The 19,440-nt window shown below is 44.4% G+C and overlaps 1 protein-coding gene across 1 annotated transcript in view; it reads right to left on the minus strand.

Moving 5' to 3' along the window:
- Positions 1–19,440, minus strand: part of Ankrd55 (ankyrin repeat domain 55) — a 101,662-nt gene that overhangs the window by 11,682 nt on the left and 70,540 nt on the right. The window contains exons 7-9 of the mRNA XM_021180417.2: positions 15,662–15,846; positions 8,235–8,402; positions 3,363–4,027 (exon numbers count right to left, since the gene is read on the minus strand). Of these exons, the coding sequence (XP_021036076.1) occupies positions 3,363–4,027; positions 8,235–8,402; positions 15,662–15,846 (1,018 nt within the window). The remainder of the gene's footprint in view (positions 1–3,362; positions 4,028–8,234; positions 8,403–15,661; positions 15,847–19,440) is intronic.

The following is a 19,440-nucleotide window of genomic DNA, read 5'->3' on the forward strand; positions in this document are numbered from 1 at the left end:
AGGACTCGAGAGGCTGAGGCAGGAGGATTGTCATGAGTTCAAGGAATACCCAGTCTACATAGGAAATCCCAGGGATACAGAAAAAGACTGTGTCTCAAAAACAAATGAAAACAAAAATCACCAATTTTGGTGGTTACACAGCTGAGTGGTATGTTGTTAAGTCTCCACTGGTATGGCTTAGATAACGTCTCGGTTATGACGACTAACATTTGCTTCGAGCATTTTCACAGGCTTGAGGGGATTTTAATGAGTTGACCAAGTCTGGTGAGGGACCCTGTGAGGGAAGAAGGCAACATCTGACTGACCCGAAGATCATGCTCACGACACCATTCTGGACACATCTTTGAAGAACTGTGAGGTTGAATGACGCATGCACTAGTCACCTGGCCTTCAGTCACCTTTCCTCTGGCTCCAGCATTTATACCCCATATCTCTCTCAAACCCTGGCCAGGGGACGGTGGTCTGAGATTTGGGTTCCTGCCTCGTTCCTTGGTCCTGTTGCCAACCAGCCCATTTTTTTTTTTTTTTTTTTTTTTTTTTTGTAAACACTTGATTCCAGCAATTTGGTAAAAGTCAAAGTGTCCCTTTGACAACAGTTAAGGTAGCCATTTCCCTATATTTTGAGTCAGGATGCAACTGTTTTGGCTTTCTGTTCTAGGCAGCTGAACCCAAACCTCACTTATGTTAAATAGACGAGAAAAGAACAAGACTTCCAAGTTTTCAAAAGGTTCTCTAATGGAAGCATTATAAGCTTGGCCAGGCCAGAACTAAGTCCAAAAGGAAGGCTCCATTGAAGCCTCAGCAGCCACCAGACTGTCAAAGGAGGTAGGACTGCGTGCTCCCTCTCTACTCTGGCAGGAACAGCATAAAAACATCATCCAGGCCAAGATTTCAGTGCTCTATGGGGTAAGCAAAATCTTGAGAGGTTTATCTCAGATATCAACAAATAGCCTTCATGTGCACATCCATAATTATCCTCTGTTGAAAGATCTAACATGCATGTTTATGTACACGAGAAGGAGCCACACTCTTCTTTAAAAGCTTCATGCATCAAGTGTGTCAATGACAAAGGAGTACCTACCACGCTGTATATAAAACAGGATGGTAGGGGGCAGAGGGATGTCTTAGGATTTAATTGCCAGGACCATGGCAACTCTTATAAAGGAAAACATTTACTTGGGCCTGGCTTACAGTTTCAGTGGTTTAGTCCATTATTGTCATGACAGGGAAGCAGGACGGCAGGCAGGTAGACATGGTGCTATACCAGGAGCTGAGAGTTCTACATTGGGATCCAAAGGCAGCAAGAAGAGAGACAGAGAGAGAGAGAGAGAGAGAGAGAGAGAGAGAGAGAGAGAGAGAGAGAGAGAGAGAGAAAGAGAAACACTGGACCTGGCTTGAGCAGCTGAAACCTCAAAGCCCAACTCCAGTGACACACCTTCCTCCAATAAGGCCGCATCTCCTAATAGTGCTCCTCCCTGGTGACCAAGCATTCAAACACATGAGCCTGTGGGCATCATTCCTACTCAAACCACCACAAGGGAGTGGCTCACTTGGTAAAGTATCTTTCAAATGCTAGGATCTGTGTTTCCCTAAACCCATGCAAAAGTACTGGCTGTGCTGTTGTAATCCTGTGACCCCAGCACTAGAGAGGTAGAGTCAGGAGAATCCCTAGTGTTCACGCCAGCTGGTCTAACTTAATTAGTTAACCCCAACTCTGGCTCAAACAGTTGGGTGGCATTCCTGAGGATAGCATTCAAAGCTGCCCCTTGACCTCCAAGGCATCTGCATTACGTATGCATACATGAGTTAAAAAGTAATTAATAAGTTCTATAACCAAACAGAAACATGACCCTCTATACTTAAAAAAGAACTCAGTTTTTCCTTTTTCAAACTTAGACAGAAATATGGGTTAAATAAAAATATAATTTTCTCCCTATAACCCTACTATGAAAAATACCTGAAGTATATTGAGAAAGAGCGAGTGGTGTAAACAATTCTGCATAATACTGGGCACAGTGGCAGCCAAGAGTGCACTGGTTACTCAGGGCTAATTGGTTACTGTCATGTGAGAATGCTGGCTTCAATTTCTCAAGAGAAACTAGAATCTTTATATCTGTTTAATGTAAAATGTTAAGTTGTAAATATTGGTAACTGATTCGTCTAAACAAACACCAAAAGGCACTGTGTGAGTGGGCAGAATTTGGAAATTGTTCTACAGCCTCAGAATCCTTTATAAATCAATATTTTTAAAAGTAAAAATAAGAGCTGGGCAAGATGGCATAACCTTATAATCCAACACTTGAAGGGTGAAGGTCGGAGAGGAGCCACGGTTATCCTCAGCTATGTAGTAAGTTCTATGCTAACCCTCTCAAAAAGTAAGTGACAAAATAAATTATGTACTACATGTATTATGTATAATGAGGGGAATACTAAGGTATATGGATAATATTTATGTGCATATAAAATGTAGGTTTTTTTTAAATTAAGTTTTTGAGAAAGAGCCTCACTATGGAGACCAGGCTGGCCAGGATCTCACTATGTAGATCAGGCTGGCCTTGACACACACTCACAGAGATCCACCCACCTCTGGCTTCTGAGTGCTGGGATCAATGTTGTGAGCAACAAACTCTTAAGTTCTTTAGATGATAACTCTTACAAGGGCATGCCTACATAGTACGTGTTTATTTGAAGAAATTATTTTTAAAGCCCAGGACAAAGTTACTTGAGTTTGAGAGCAAAATAGTCACACAGAAAAGCTGAGACTCCTGGAACCCGTCAGTAGCAGTGGGATGGGAGAGGATGAGAGAGGGCCCTTTTATGCTCATAAACATAGACGTAGACACAAATGTATAACATGTGTCTGGAAGCGTAAGCAAAACTTGAATACACTGGTAGCTGTGAATGAGGTAAGAAGGGAGAGGGAGAGCAGCCATGCAAGCCTTTGGTGTGTGGGAAGACACAAACCATAAATGTGCAACTATGTTGCCTTTCTACACAGGTTCAAGCAAGGCCTTTTATCCCAACAATGGTTTGCTGGGGTGGATCGTGAGTGGGGGCTGAAGGATGATTTAAAACACAAGACTAACTAACCATACAAATAAATTAATGTCTTGGGAATGAGTGTGCTACACAACTCCGGGGGAACTGGCAATACTCTTTACCTCAGCCCAGTCAGGGTAGAAAAGCTGAAAGTTTTCACTTCCCAGAAATCTTCAAACTAGGACAAAATTAAAAGCGGCTGTAGTTCCCGTTTTTTTTATTGCTTTTGCCTGCAGGCTACTCACCTGGCAGTTACTAGCTTAACTCTACATGAGACACTCCAAGTGTTAGGGAGGCCTTGAGGGGAGAATGAAGGCCATTACCTGATGAGGGATTATGTAGATGAGGAAGATGTGGTGGCCCAGAGAGCTCCTGGTGACCAGGCTGGCCAGCGAACAGCCTGTCTAGTAACTTATCGGAAGAAGACACGGTCCAAGCCTTGCAGGAGAACACCTGCCTGGTGTCACCCTTCCAGGGATTCTCTAGTGACACCGGGCAGCCAGTCCTATTATTTAATAAGTCCTGTTCGCTTCGACTTTTCTGAGAACGCTGGGCAGTATGCTGAGGACCAGCGTTCAGGCCAGCATGGGACACGGCTCCCTGGGAGGCTGTCAGGAAGTGACCGCCCAGGGTGATGGGTGGGAGACTCTGGGTCCTGATTGGTGGGAGCCCCTTGCGGGCCAGGGATTTCTTTTCTGGCAAGAGATACTTTGAATTCTCTGAGGTCCTCTTCTTAAAGACAACCATGTCGACCTGGTCACCAGGCTGACCTTGGCAGTTGGTATCCACGACACTGTCAAAGGTGGCGATGATGTCATTGACTTCCGAGGTCTCCTCCTCCTTAGGTCTGGCCCTGCTCTGGTCTTTCTGATGGGCTTTCTGCTCCTCTTTCTTGTTTTTGCAGAAGATTTGGTTGAGCACGCTGAATCGTCCTTCCTTCTTTTGGGGTTGACTGTTCTGGGAGGGAAGAGGCCTAGCAGGCTCTGCTCTAGAGGAATGGGAAAGAACAAGAATGCCACGCGAGGCCAGGAAATGGGGGAGAGGACAAGATAGGACACCCCAAACCCCATTCCATCTGCTTGATGAGCTAGCCTGGGCTCATGCACACTTGCCCATTGTCTTCAAGTCAAGGTTTTGCATAAGAACTCCCATTTTCTATTAACTCCTTACATAGGTGGTACCTCAGCCCACACACCCCCTTCCCCCTCCCTTCTCTCTCCTCTCTCTCTGAGGTGGGGACTCCACATAACGTAGCCTCAAACTTGTAATCTCTTAGCTTCAGGCTCTTGAGTTCTGTGCTCATGGTCATGGGCTACCCACATCTCTCAGGGGCTGAGTTCACATTATTTTGTTGTTGCTGTTTGGCAGCAGCATACATATATGTACTGTACCCCTATAATGCATGGAAGGAAGTCACTTCACCCCAACTCTGCTCTCACCCCCCCTCCTCTGCCTCCCTCCCTCCCCGCTTCTCCCTCCTTTCTCCTCTCTCTGCATGTGGAGGTTAGATTGATGTGGTGTGTCTTCCTTTCTCTGTGTCTGTCACCTTACCTATTTATTTAATCTTTGACATTTATTTATAATCGTGTGTATGAATAAGAGTTCTCAGGGAGAAGCTGCACTTCCCATCCTCTTCCCCCCACAACCCCTGGGGGGGTTGCAATGTTACAAGTCCAGAGTCAGATTATCTCAGGACATTTAAAACCCTTTTAGTAGCCATTGGTTCCTCTTCTCTGATCCTCTACATCAATCATGTGATATGTATGAGCAATCAACCAAAAGGCAGAGAATGGCAGAAAGTACCTGAGGCCTTAACAGAAACTCCCCTGCTCTCTTCTAACATGTCTACCAAAGTTTCTGTCAATGTATTTGCCTTGATTTGCAACTTGGTGTGTTCTGTTTCTATGACAACTTCATCTTAGAGACTTTGAGGTGAGCTAAATCTATGTTTCCAGGCCCTGGCCAGTTATCCGAAGCTTCAGAATAACCCATCTCTGATCCCTTTTGAGATGAGAGTTGTGTGTTTAGGCTGATATCTGTGTATGGACGGTGTATGTAAGTGTGGGTGCTTGCATGCCCGGGCGCATGTCTGTGGAGGTCAGAGGACAGCTTTGTGAATCTGGTTCTCCCTTTGACCTTTGCGTGGCCTTCAAAGGGCAGAACTTTATCGCAAGCTTGCACAGCAAGCCCCTTTGACCTGCTGAACCATGTCTCCTGTCCAACTTTAATTAATTAATTAGAGACAGAGCCTCTCACTGCAGGTGAAGCTTGAAATGTCACCTGTAGGCTCCACTTGCCCAAGGACCAGGTAACCTCCTGGAATGCTGGGAGTTGTAGTTCTTGCTATATAACAAAAGTCTCCTGTAGTGGACTATAGGTTTCTCTTTATATAAACCCCTGCAAGATTTGTTTCTCGGCCACTCAGCTGGAAATTCCAGGGAGTGGTCCTGACCAAAGTCCATCTTTTGGTTGGTATTTAATATTTAATAAAGCTTGCTTCAAATTTGGCCCAAAATGGTGGTGTTGGTTTTTCTCTGGCAGATCTCAGGATTAACGTAAGGTGTAAGTTCAGGCCTCATATGGCAGAAAGAGGCGGGAAGCTGTTGTGACTGTGGTTTTCTATCTTTTGAGTGAGTGCTCCCAGGATTCCAGCAGTACAGGTATGGCACACCTTAGAATCTTACTTGTTTGTTTTTCACATCTTAAAAACAAAACAAAACAAAAAAACAAAACAAAACAAAACAACCCTAAATATGGTTCTGAAAATTTCTCTGCTAGAGGAAACAGGCAGAGAGGACCTAGAGTTTGAGCCCCAGGGTAGAGGAAGTTGTGTGTGCCAGAGGCTGGGTGTGGCAGATGTGAGCAATGCTCAACTCACAAGCAAACTCAGATGGGAAAGGGGTAGCAGCAGCTGCCTGGCAGCTGGCTCGAGCTGAGTTTCCCTGAGGCACTGCTCTGGTTTAGCACTTTGGAAAGTCTGGGCTATTCTCTTTTGAGGCCTAGTCAAACCAATGCCTTCTGCAGTAGGGATCAACCATGAAGTTGGACCTGAGTGTTGGACCCGCATGCAGCTGCCAAGAGGGAGACTACAATATTACCCTTCAGAGCAAGATGCTCTAGTCTGTTTGAAACACACCAGCATTAAATCTGGATGCAGACAATGGATATTTTCTCACTATGAATGTATACACACACACACACACACACAGAGCCATTTCTAGTTTTAAATTGTTAATACATTTTTTAAATCTTCCTTTCACTGTGGAAGTCACATGGCCAAATGAATGACTGCCCGGAATGGATACTCCCCAAGTCACTCAGTTGGCCATGTAGCAGAATATATGAACGATGAAACAACACATGGAATTCTAGAAAAACTTAGTGGGTGTGGCTCGGACACAAGGTTTTCCAGAGTGTTCATCTTACCATATCATATAAGAAGCTGAGAAAAGGAAAGAGCTGACTAAAATTTTTAATCTATTGTCTTCATTTGTTTTTTTCATAATAGTTTCTGGACTAGTGCAGCGATATGCTGCTGCTTCTGAATTTATAAATGAAACACTTTTTTAGTGCGTATAGACGCACACTCTACTTGGTTTGAAATCAAAGGATTGGGAAAGTTTCTTGACTTTTCACTTATTTTCATTTTATATTCTATTTGTTATTACTTTTTTGTTCATTTGAGCACGCCATTTTGTTGAGACGGCCGTGCCTCTGTTTTCTCAGTCTCATTCTGCATTGAGCGCAGCACCTAACAACTGACGGGCGCGCTGTTCGCAGGAGCAGTGCTTAAACTGAATTTTGTTCTTGGTCAGTAACCAGGTAGCTGTGATGACATTATCTTGCCTTGAGATCTGATCCCAGCCAGCCCCACCCCCCCTCCCACCCTACCCCCACACTGTAGGATTTGAAATTCTAATGTTGAAAGCTTGTACAGATTTGCATGAAAAAAAGCCCAGAGGGACACAGACCTGTAGACTGAATAGTAATTGGTACTAGTGTGACAAGAGGAGTGAAAATTTTGGTGGCATTAATTTCTCTCTTTATTGCCCATAGGTGGTGGCACACACCTTTAATCCCAGCACTTGGGAGGCAGAGGCAGGCAGATTTCTGAGTTCGAGGCCAGCCTGGTCTACAGAGTGAGTTCCAGGACAGCCAGGGCTATACAGAGAAACCCTGTCACACACACACACACACACAAAAAAAAAAAAAAAAAAAAAAAAAAAAAAAAAAAAGAGAAAATTTCTCTCCTTATTGATGTTGGGCTTTGACCAGATGAAATTTTTGTACCACAGTGCAAGCTTCAAGCAAGGTTGGTTTAATTGTCAAGAATGTAATTAATATGCCAAGAACGTAAAACTGGGCTGCTCTTACTAATTTTCTTTGTTTTGGAAAATAGCAAATTAAATGAAATGAAACGTTATTTGTTCATTCATTCATTTACTGCTGGTGTCTCCTTACACAGATAGCTCAAACTGGCCCCAAATGATTCTCCTGCTTGGGATTCCAGAATCCCAGGATTACAACTGCAATATTGTTTTAATTAAAATGTGGTTTTTGTTCTAACACGTAGCAATCACATATTTATTAGTACTTAAACAAATAACAAAACAAATTCTTCATGGAAATTTTCTCAGTTAAATATTTTGACACCATCATGGTGGAAGGTGTGACTTAGACTTTGCAAGGCCTTTGGCGTCTTCAGGAAGTCTTGAGAGTGTAAAATAACTCTGGAAGAAGTGACTTAAGGCAAAAGCGGGAAGAAAGTGGGGGAGGGGGTAAGTTCTTTGAACCATAGCTGATGGATTCAAGCTTGTTGTTACTATCATTGAGTGCCACACAATGGAGACCATTTCACTGTATGCTAGATGACAGCAAGTGTACATAATTAATTGGATAATTAATAATGCTACTTATGTAACTCTCATACTATTAAATTACCGCAGCCAGCTAGATGGCTCAGTGGATAAAAATGTCTGTCATCAAGTCTGATGACATAAGTTTCAGCTTTGGAACTCACACTGAAAGCTATTTTCTAACGTTTATCTCCTTCCCCCAACCATGCTCTCTCTCTCTCTCTCATACACACACACACACACACACACTATTATTATTATTGCTGGGTTTACATATTGGTGGTTTATAAAAACTTTAATGTTGTAAATCTTTGAGAGGAAGACACTGGATACACTCACCGGCCTTCTCGGGAAAGGAGCCGGACACAGGCCGTGTGACCGCAGTACAAGGCGTAGGCCAGGGGCGTGCTCTCGTTAATGTCCCTTAGGTTGCTGTCCATGCCCAGGTCCAGCAGTGACTGGACACATTCTGCCTTGCCAGAAGCTGCGGCCCAGTGCAGGGGTGTCCTGGAGGGATGACAGAGAGGAACCACGAGGGGCTGAGTCAGAGCTTGCAGGCTGCTTAGCCATGGCTGGCTTCCAGCCAGAGTCAGGCAGAAAGAGGACAACAGCCTTAGATCCACAGTGTGAAGCAGGGCACATGGACCCAGCATGGGGAGGAATGGGTGTGTGCATGCATGTGTGTGCACGACACTTCCCTCCACCTCTGTGCAGCCTCTCTCCCTTTCCCATCTCTGCTTTTCCTAAGAATGCCCTAGAAGAGGAAGTACGAGTGGCTTTAAGGCTCTTTATACACAATGCCAACTGCCTTCTAGGAATGCTGACACAGTTTACCCTCTTACAGCCGAATCCTTACTTTTTGAACGCCTAAGTATGTCTCAGTCTTTAAGATCTTTGTTAATTTCGTTGGCAAAATGATTCTTGGATGTTGTTTTCCTATGCGTTTCCTTATAGAAAGGCTGAATTTGCCATTTAAATTTCCTCACTGAAGTCATTCTTAATGCTTTTTGTTTATTTTTGCCTTTATTTATTTATTTTTTATTTATAAAAAGGGTAGATACATAGTGTATAGCATGGACTAGCCCTGAATATAACATCCTCCTGCCTCAGCCTTCCTAATGCTGGTATTATAGGCATGTGTCATACTATAGACAGTTTCTATTTTTCTTTTAGAGTATTAATGTTTTTCTTAGTAATTTAAGTGGGGGTATTTACATATTAAAGATACTGACTGATCATTTATCGATCATCTATACAAACTTCAAAAGTTTTGTTATTCAATCTTGTTTTTAGTGATTTTTTTTATAAAAATGAAAACCATCCACATCTAATTACATTTCACTTTATCTCCTTCATATTTAGAACTTTTTTAAGCAGAAGACAAATAGTCACCAACACTTAACTATTTTTTTTTTAAATTGTAAAACCAGTGTTTTCTTAACAAACTAAAGACGACTCAGACAACAGGAGGAAATATTTACAAATCACACATGATTTGTAACAGAAGGCTTATAATTAGAATGTATATCAGCTTTCAGAGCTGAATGACAAGAAAAGAAACTCGAAGAATGGCAGAAGATTAGAATAGACATTCCACCAGAAAAGATGTATGGGAGGCAAGATATTCAAGATGAAATGCCACAGGCTCAAAGACACTTTGTCAAGGCAGCATGGTGGCACACACCTGGAGTCCTAGCATCCAGGAGGGGAAGAAGGAGGATTTCTGTTTGAATTTGAGGCCAGTCCGGGCTACATAGTGAGTTCCAGGCCAATCTGCCCTACAGAGACCCTGCCTCGACAACACCAAAATTATCACTAGGGAAATGCAAATTTAAATGGCAAAGAGATACCACCTGCCTGTTTAAATGTCTAAAATCAGGCAAAACCCCAACAGAACTTCGTAATAACGGATGGTGGTACAAACGCAGAAGATCTGGAACCTGCAGACAACCTTTGCAGAAGTTTTACAGGCTTAATATATCCCGAATATGTGACCCAGAAATCCCCACTTCTAGTTACCTAGGTAGAGAAATGAAAATTTGGCTCTCAAATGTTTATAGCAACGGCACCACAACTTCCCCAAACTGGAAGCAAGCCACCAACCTTCCATGGGCTAGTGGATAAACAAACCGGCTCCTCTATACTGTGGAATATGACCCAACAGACTACCAATGTGCGACAGTCAGGTGCATTCTACTAAGTGACATGAGCCAATCTCAAAAGGGACCTTCCCTCTTTTAAAGACCTGAAATCTGAAGTGCTCTGAGCATTGACGTGTTGGATGTCACAAGGGAAAAATTCAATATCTGACCCTGTATGACCAGTCAGAGCTGAAGTTTAAGTGCACTCAAGACGCTGTATAGAATTACCTTCAGGCTATGTGCTTAAACACATTTTGTGTTTACAATTGGTTTCATTTTAAGATGTCTCATGATATTTAGGAAAGTCTTCCGAAATCGCAACAATTCAGAAATCTGAAATACTTCCCATCACAACATGGCGGCTAAGGGGCAGTCAACCTACAGTCACATGTAAATGACATTTCAGAAGGAAGAAACTATAGAGAGAACTAATCTATGGTTCCCAGGGCTTAGGATGGGGGATATGCCACTATAACAAGGCAGCACTGGGGTTAATGGGGCTCTTCTGACTTTGGTTGTGTTTGCACATAATCTATACAAGCTAGAAGTTAAACCCAAACAATGGGATTATTTTTTGTGGATATAGATTAAAAAGAAAAATTAGCAATTTTTTTTCTAGATTTATTTAGATTAAAAATAAGAAATGTGCTTTGACACGGTGCTCACCTTTATAATTTCAGCATCCAGTAAGCCCAGGCACCATGATTAGAAGTTTGAGGCTAGCCAAGGTTAGTAAATTCCTATCTCTGGGTATGTGTGATATATGCCTTTTTAATTTGTGGCCCATTTTTCTCAATACTATTTATTAGTGTGATTGTATATTCTTCCTGGCTTTTTGTTTTTTTTTTGAGATACAGTTTCTCTGCGTGTATCACTGGCCATCCTCGAGCTCACGCTGTGGACTAAGCTGGCCTTGATTAGTCTGTCTCTCCCTCCCCAGGTACTGAGATTAAACTCGTGCACCACCACTGCCTGGTTAACGTAACTGCATATTTTACACTTTTCTCCTGTCCTCTATTTACAGGCATGGTTGGCTTTGTCCTTAATCTTAGGGGAGAGGTGTGTCAGGGTAAATATGGCAAGTAATGTTTTCCTGCTTCCAAAAGTCAGGCTCAAAACTGCGAGCAGATCTGAGGCAAAGGCAAGTTATCTAACTGCACATATAAATGGAGTTGGGTTCCCCAATCCTAAACAAAGAGTCCCCCCTTAGATATGACATAAGGGTGATAGAGCGCTGAGAATATAGCTCTATAGTAGAGCATTCCATACCATGAATGGATTTGAACCCCAGTACCATTAAAAACCAAGGTTGATGAGAGCATAAAGGCCTACGGGGCTAAACAATAGATCCTAGGACTTAGCTTCTTCAGTGGAGCTAGTGGGAGGGAGGGGCCTGTCGGAGTGATGTGTCTAGCCTATGGAATCCCTGCAGCTCTCGATCACCATGCTCCAATGAACAGCCCAGAGAGTGAAGCCTCATCAGATGGAAAGGACAAAGACATGTATCAAGAGGATCATCTCTCACCTCTATTCTTAGATGTTTTAGTGTTGTGAAAATTCTATAGTCAGCCTAAAAGGGATGGAGGTTAAATTTCCCACTAGTGTACTTAGATGGTAAACATGAGAAATTATAGGGCTGGTTTGATATCTCAGTGGCAGTGTGCTTGCTTAGCATACTGAGGGCCCAGGTTTAATTCCATGCTGGAAAAAAAGGATTAAATTATAGGTAATATAATTGTTATTATTTTTTAAGAATCTTGGTCTTAACAAAGCACTCATACTGTATATAGTGAATATTCCACTCTTTTCCTTGGATGTACTTTACACTGCATGGAAGAAGGAAATAAGAACTCTCACTGTGTTGTTTGTATCTACAGCACACACCCCAGCACCCAAGCTCCATAGGGTCTCAGCCAAAAGGGTGCTAAAAGGATCCTTTGATGATCTTACCCTCTTTATTATCCTATGGACAAGTCAACTCTGGGTAACACTGTACTGTGGCTTCTCAAAGCTCTACGAGGAGTGAGAATTTGGACAGTTCATTTGATATCCTGTTTGGGAGGGGGTGTTCTTTAAGCATTCTAGTGTGCGTTAGAACCTTTCATTTAAAGCAGAAGTTTTGGGGCTCTGTGGCTAAGCTAACATATATAAAGAGTTAACCTCTGAGTGGGGTTGGGGTGCAGAGAGAGTGTTTTATCTCTTCAGAGTGTGTTAACTGTATGCTTCTTCCTTAGCTGTAGCTGTAGGTTGCTCTGTGCTCAGAAGTTTTTGAACTTGTAGTTTTGCAGTTGCTATCTGGGAAATTTCTATCAGATCAGAGGTGATGAGAAGCCTCAGCCATTAGGCGTTTGGAAAACACTGTGGGAAGAGACGAGGCACTCGAATCTACTATAGTTTTAGTCAAGATTTGATAGGCCCTATTTTGATGATATAATGTCACATGACATTATTATTTTTTCTTTCTGGGGACTGGGATTAGGACGGCAAAGAGATATCATTACTGTGAATGAGGTCTCCCTTGCAGAGAATGACCAAGCTTCCTCTTTCTCAATCAGGAAAGGAGGCAGTCTTGGGGCAGCGTGGAAGGGCCTGGTCATAGCAGGCTCTCCTGGTTCTGGGGCCAGGGTCCTGAGCATGCCGGAGAGGGTCAAGCAAGCCCCAGGTATGGGAGCACCAGGTGGAAGAGGTCCGAGAAGAGCCTGGGACCTGAGTATCTCAGTACATAGTGTTGGCCCTGGTACCACATCCTTTGATCATGTTCTCTGTCTGTTAACTATCCTTCTGCTCTTTATGACTGTAGTGGTTCTCAACTGGAACAGTGGTTCTCAACCTTCCTAATGCTGTGAACCTTTAATATAGTTCTTCATGTTGAGGTGACCCCCCCAACCATAAAATTATTTTCAGTATTACTTCATAACTATTATGGATTGTGATATAAATATCTGATATATAGGATATCTGATATGTAACCTCAAAGGGGTTGTAACCCACAGGTTGAGAACTTAGAGGGCAATGTCTCATCAATTCAGTGATACATCACGCTGCATCTGAATATGATCTCAATATGAAATAGGTAGAATTTGTTCCATTCTACTTAAGAGAGTTCTCTAGACAATATTTTAAAGATGAGACTATGCAGATTACTCCCTCCATTTAGAGAAAAAAATTGTCAATAAATTCAGTCGATAGAGGGTTGAACACTGGTCTAGTCAGGCTACTAGCATGCAACAATTCATTTCAAAGGTTTGCAAACTAAATCCTGCCTTACATTTGTTAAGACCAACTGTTTTAATTCCGTGATTCCATCACGGAAGGGGTATGGAGAACTGAGAGGAACACACTGACAACACCTCCGACTCACACACTGAGAGCCTCCGTGGCAAATCTGTGACACCGGTTCTGAGCTACAGTTCCTTTCCTATCTTGAGGCTGCAGGATCACCCTGCAGGGACAGCAGGCTGGCCTCAGCCATTGCAATGAGGAGGGAAAAGTCAGGACCTGTGATTTAAGGCAATTGAGCAGAGACCAGCACTGGGTGATGTGGTGGTCTCTGGGTGGTGAGGGATGATGGGTGGAAGGGTGCAAGGTTGCTCCAGCTCTCATTAGCTAAGGGTTGATTTGTGACGTCTGTAAACATCCATGGAGAATTCCCAGAAGTATGTACAGAGGAGAATCTGATAAAAGGCTGTCCTCCCTGAAGAGAAACAAGTTGTTTATTGAAGTTAGTTATGACTTCATAGACTGATGATATTTGGGGCATTTGAAACACACGGGCTGCTTCTGCCGTATTTGTGAGAAGGCATTAATCTTCGGTGAGTATTATCATACTTAAACATTTTAAACATATTTTGTGACTTAGCTTTCCCCCTACATTTATTTATTTTGTGTGGGTACATTCGTGCATGCTTGTGTATCATGACACTTGGATGGAGATCTGAGAATAATTGTGGGACTCTGTTCCCTTCTTCTGTTATGTAGGATAGAGCTAAGTTTATGCGACTTGGTGACAAGAGCCTTTATCTTCTGAGCCGTCCTGCTGGCCATTTTTTGAATGGGGTGTTTTTGAGACAGTCTGATGCTATAGCCCATGCTGGCCTCCAGTTTGTGATCCTCCTACTTCAGCCTCCTGAGGGCTATGGTTTCAGGGTATACCACCATTGCCTGCTTTCCGATGTGCCTTAATGTACAGCAGATGAGTGCTCTAAATTCTCTCTCTTTTCTTCCTCCCCCTACCCATCTCTTACTGCAATTTTATTTTTCTCCTCTCCCCACAAAGTCTTTCTTTAGGAAAACCTTTTCGCTAGAAGAGGAAAAGATGAAAAGAGGTGGAGAGATGACTTAAGCTTGTGTTGACTTTTGAACAGTTCAACTATTAACAGAATCTCATGGTTTCAATGGGACAGACAGAGTGTCGTGGTCAACATGAGAATACAAGATGGAGAATACACAAATGTTTTAGCCAGTGGCATGGAGCCTCCAGGAAACTGGACTTCCCTTCTCACCCCATCCAATCGACTGTATTGATTTCCCTCTCCAGGCTTGCTTTCTTCTCTGAGGCCCAGGATAATGGTTGCAGTTCTGCAAAACTGGGAGGAGTCTGCTCTGAGCTGGTTCTAGAAACTTTTAAAGTAGGCAAACTTCTTTTCCTCTCCTGATGTTAAAACGTGTTCTTTTCTCTTTATGGATCTCTTATGTCTCGCCTCATCTCACTGACACCCTCCTTTCTTACCTCCTCAGGATCAACACCTGCTCTTAGGGAAAAAGTAGACTTCAACTTCAATAAAAAAGATCATCAGGTTAGCCAATTACAGCCTCTGAGATCTCCATGAAACATGACTCTTTTCTCCCCAACACACACACACACACACACACACACACACACACACACACACACACACACAAACAGAATTCAAGATATCAGGGGGAGGTGTTCTTGGGATGTCGAAGATTATGTACTTAGTACTTTAATAGAAAATGTTAAATACACCCTCAGATAGTTTGTAATCCTTACATGTATTTCCAATAGTTCTACTTATTGTTGTACTTTTTTCTTACATTTCTGTGGGCTCAGTGCCTAATCTAGACAAAAGCGAGTAAGCACGTCATTATAAGTGATGAGCGCTATGTTTACAAGATGCTAGTGCAATCCGCCACTGGGTTCCAAACATGCCCCAAATCATTTTACCTTTCCCGTCCCAGATTCCTTTGCCAGCGCCATCAACGACTGAAAAGAAAATCCTCATTACTAAGGTCCATGGCTTTAAATTAAAATACCTCTTATACTCTGGATAAGAAATTATGGCCATTACAATATAACTCAGGCGAGAAGAAAATACAAACTTCATTAAGAACCAGGGCCCACATAGCTCAACAGCTCTCCTTCTGAGAACACTGCCTGTGTTCAGTGGAAAGTGGAAAATCTGACAGCGCTGTAGTCACCCCTCTCCACAACAATGATTTTTCCTCCTCTTACTAAAATAGAGCAGGGCTTGTTGTCTCAGGCACCATATTACCAGCAATTAGGGATATAATCGGAAAGGATGGCCTTCAACATCTTTATTTTAAGGTTAACATTAGGAGAAGATGACTGGCAATTCCTAGCACTTCCTGAGTTGCCATGGATACCTGTCATCCACATCCAGAGCCTGCAGGTTACACTCAGGGACCTTTGCCAAATCGTTGATGATGTCTCCGAAACCGGAAGCTGCAGCGATATGGACACACGTCTTCCCACTCTCATCGTCGTAGTTGATAATGGACGGGCCCTGCCGATGGCTCAGAATGATGGAGCACAGAATTCTATTTCCACTCTACAGAAAGAGTCAGAGAAAACCCATCATGAACAACCCTGTGCATGCTCCTGTCTACATGGTGGTGGTGGTGGGGGCGGGGGTGGGGGGGAGAAACAGAGACAGAGACGGAGGACGGATGAAGGAAAGAAAACCTGGAAACAAAGAAGAAAAAAAAACCCAGATTGATCACTTCAAAAACTTCTCAGAGAATGAGGACTAACAGACCCAGCTTGGCAAGAACTTGCTGGCATGGCCCACTCTTTGACTATTCAACATGACAACTGTGTCTAAAGTTCACACTAGTGTTTTAATGTTTTAAGTTTACAGTTTTGTGATGGCGGATACAGACTTGGGAGGATAAAGGAATGCGCTTCATGACCATGTGGTCTGATCTGTGGAGAATTTGACTATGATCTCCCCTCCCCTCCCCTCCCCTCCCCTCCCCTCCCCTCCCCTCCCCTCCCCTCCCCTCCCCTCCCCTCCCCTCCCCTCCCCTCCCCTCCCCTCCCCTCCCCTCCCCTCCCCTCCCCTCCCCTCCCCTCCCCTCCCCTCCCCTCCCCTCCCCTCCCCTCCCCTCCCCTCCCCTCCCCTCCCCTCCCCTCCCCTCCCCTCCCCTCCCCTCCCCTCCCCTCCCCTCCCCTCCCCTCCCCTCCCCTCCCCTCCCCTCCCCTCCCCTCCCCTCCCCTCCCCTCCCCTCCCCTCCCCTCCCCTCCCCTCCCCTCCCCTCCCCTCCCCTCCCCTCCCCTCCCTCCCTCCCCTCCCCTCCCCTCCCCTCCCCTCCCCTCCCTTCTCCTCTCCTCTTCTCTTCTCTCCTGGCTTCAGGTAACAATTTAGCTTGGCTTTAGTGAGATGGAGCGCAAATGTGGTGATTTGATTTTTATTTTTCGTGTGCTCTCTTGGGGCCCGTACAGAAATCTAATCACAAGCTATGGGGCCTCCTACGATTTGTACTTCATTTCCTTGACAAATTTCCATTTATCTCAACTCTCTGCCAGGAGTTTTGTCTTCAGCTGGGGCTAATGTCTTCTGAGTCTAGTGAACTGATGATAGACTTGACCACAAATATCAGCAGACGTCAGCGCTAGCCTGACAGGTGGGTCACCTAGACAACAAACTGCTCAGTTAGATCTGCTCGCTTGACTTCCTCATTTCAGCAGACACCACCGTGGCTGTGAGGACATCTGTACAGTTAAATTCAATAGTAACACAACAATGAGAGCAATGATACAGGGATGCAGAAAAAAAAAAAAAACAAAACCCTCTTGTTCCTCAGCCTGGCATGGTGAGTTTTAGTCGCACCTTGCATAGGAGACTCCTACCACACCTCCAGATCCAGATCCTCTCAGGTGCCCAGCATCCATCCTGCAACGGGGCACCTGTGGAGCTTTTCCTTCGGGTAGGACAGGGAAAAGCCCCTGCCAGAGCAGAGGGCACCAGCACAGGCTGGGCAGGACTGGACTCCTGACACAGGAGTTTTGCGGTTAGAACTGAGTGTGTGCAGGCTTCATTGCCTAACCCGAGTTCTCTTACAAAACTTGCAAATTTCATGGTGGTGAACAGAACATCTTATCTCCGGTACCCTCCTGGATCTTGGTCACATAGCTGGGAAGTAGACCCTGCCTACAAAGCGCATGACTCTCTTCCTCTCACAGTGCCCTTCCCACGTCCTTTCCCTCTCTCCATGTCGCCTTCCTTCCACAGGACTTGGCTGTAACTTGGTGTGTGCCTGCCTGGCACAAGAAGCCTGCCTCTGATCACACAGGGTTTTTTTTTTTTTTTTAATCAATTTTTCTAGAGTCTGTCACATGGCATGCATTTTGAGGAGTCTGGGACACAGTTGAACCAGTTGAAAGACTTTTTTCTTGGAAAGTGCTAGCTCCTAGAAAAGGAAAACAGGCAAAAGTGCCAGCAGGGGGAATTTGTTTTGTTTCCAGTTTCCTGGAAGAGAAAAGGAATTCGGGTTGCCAAGGTGATTCAAAGGGCAAACACCCCACCCCCCTCTTCAGCTTCCCCTCTTTGTATTGGAGGGAGCATTAAGGACAGAGGAAAGAAACAAAAGGAGGCCCCTCACCTCTGTTCCTTCTCCTTGTCTGACCCTTGGAAGCAATCACTTGGCAGTGGCTGCAGCCAAGGGCACCTGTGTGTGCCTCTTGTAAAAGTCTGACCGACTTGCCCCGTGTGTCTCGGGGGCTGGGATACTGTAGACCATCCCTCTGAATAAGGTGAGACCAGACAGCTCACCTAGCTTTGCACTTCTTTCTCCATGCCTTTTGTTGGGGGATTTTCCAGATAATTCCTTTGCCTGCTCCTTGATCTCACAAAAACCATTATTATTTGTATTTCGCTTTGCATTTGTATGAGTTTTCTCAGACATAATGGCAATAGCTGTGTGCATGGGGGAGATTGTTTACTGCTGAGTCCTTTTCTATACCGCTCCTGACACGGATCCCAGGAGGTAGCTGCTATTATCACTGGCACATTGGAGAGGTCAGAGAACAGAGGCAAGAGGGGCCTAAAGAATCTGCTCTGGCTCATGGCTAAGGATTAGCCGAGCCAGGGTGGACGCTGTAGAGTCTGTATGCTTGGATCTTTGAGGAAAAGATCCTGGAGGTTCAAGCTGAGGAGGCTGAAGTGAAAACGGCTGACCAGATCTATCATATAAGTAAGTAATCACGATGAGTCTTGACAACTGAGGACTGAATTAATCAGTAGGCATTCTAGAAGTCTCTCCTAGTGATGTTACTATGGCGACCCTCCTGAGAATTTAAGGAACCCCAGAGGCACTTATGTATATGCCAAGACCAGGGATGATAATCTCTTGGTGACACACAGCATTTCCAGCTAGTACTTTGGATGGTATCAGCCAAAGGGAAGCTCACAGACAGTGGGGATGGGATGAAGGAGTCACAGAGACCGAGACACACTAAGAGAGAAGAATGCCCAGCTGGGGCCATACGAGCAACAGAGAAGGTGTCTACACCCAGTGGGGAGGTGGTTAAGCCAGAGAGTAACGATAGCACTTAGAGCCTGTTCCTAAGTTCTTGGATTCTGCATCGGTAAGCGACGCTGGGGTTGTGGATGGTTCTGTTGTATTGATTTGCTTTGCTTTTGCTAGTGGGTAATGACCCCTGAGTTGCCTTCACGCCCTCTGAAAACTGTTGTGGTCCACTTGTTTTCTATTTACCCCTTGTGAGGAGAGAACACTGGAGAAGAGCCTGAGTCAGAAAAAGGCTTGCCAAGGAGAAAGCTGAAGTAATAGGTAATGATGATATATGTGAAAAAACAAAACCATAATTGCAGTATCCTGACTGAAGACCCATTTTATTCTCAGTGTCTGCCATGGTTTGGAGGAGAATGGCCCCTATAGGTTTTTATATTTGAATGCTTGGTCCCTAGTTGGTGGAAATGTTTTGGAAGGATAAGAAGGTGTGGCCTTGTTGGAGGAGGCGTGTCACTGGGGAGTGGGTTCTGAGGTTTCAGAAACCCAAGCCTAGTCCAGTGTCTCAAGTCTCTGTCTCTCTACATCTCTCTCTCTGCCTATGAATCAGGATGTAAGCTCTTAGCTACTGCTCCTGCACCAAGCCTGCCTGCCTGCCTGCCTGCCTGCCTGCC

The sequence above is a fragment of the Mus caroli genome, unplaced genomic scaffold (assembly GCF_978045245.1).
Source record: "Mus caroli unplaced genomic scaffold, Mus_caroli_1 scaffold_15, whole genome shotgun sequence".
NCBI lineage: Eukaryota > Metazoa > Chordata > Mammalia > Rodentia > Muridae > Mus > Mus caroli.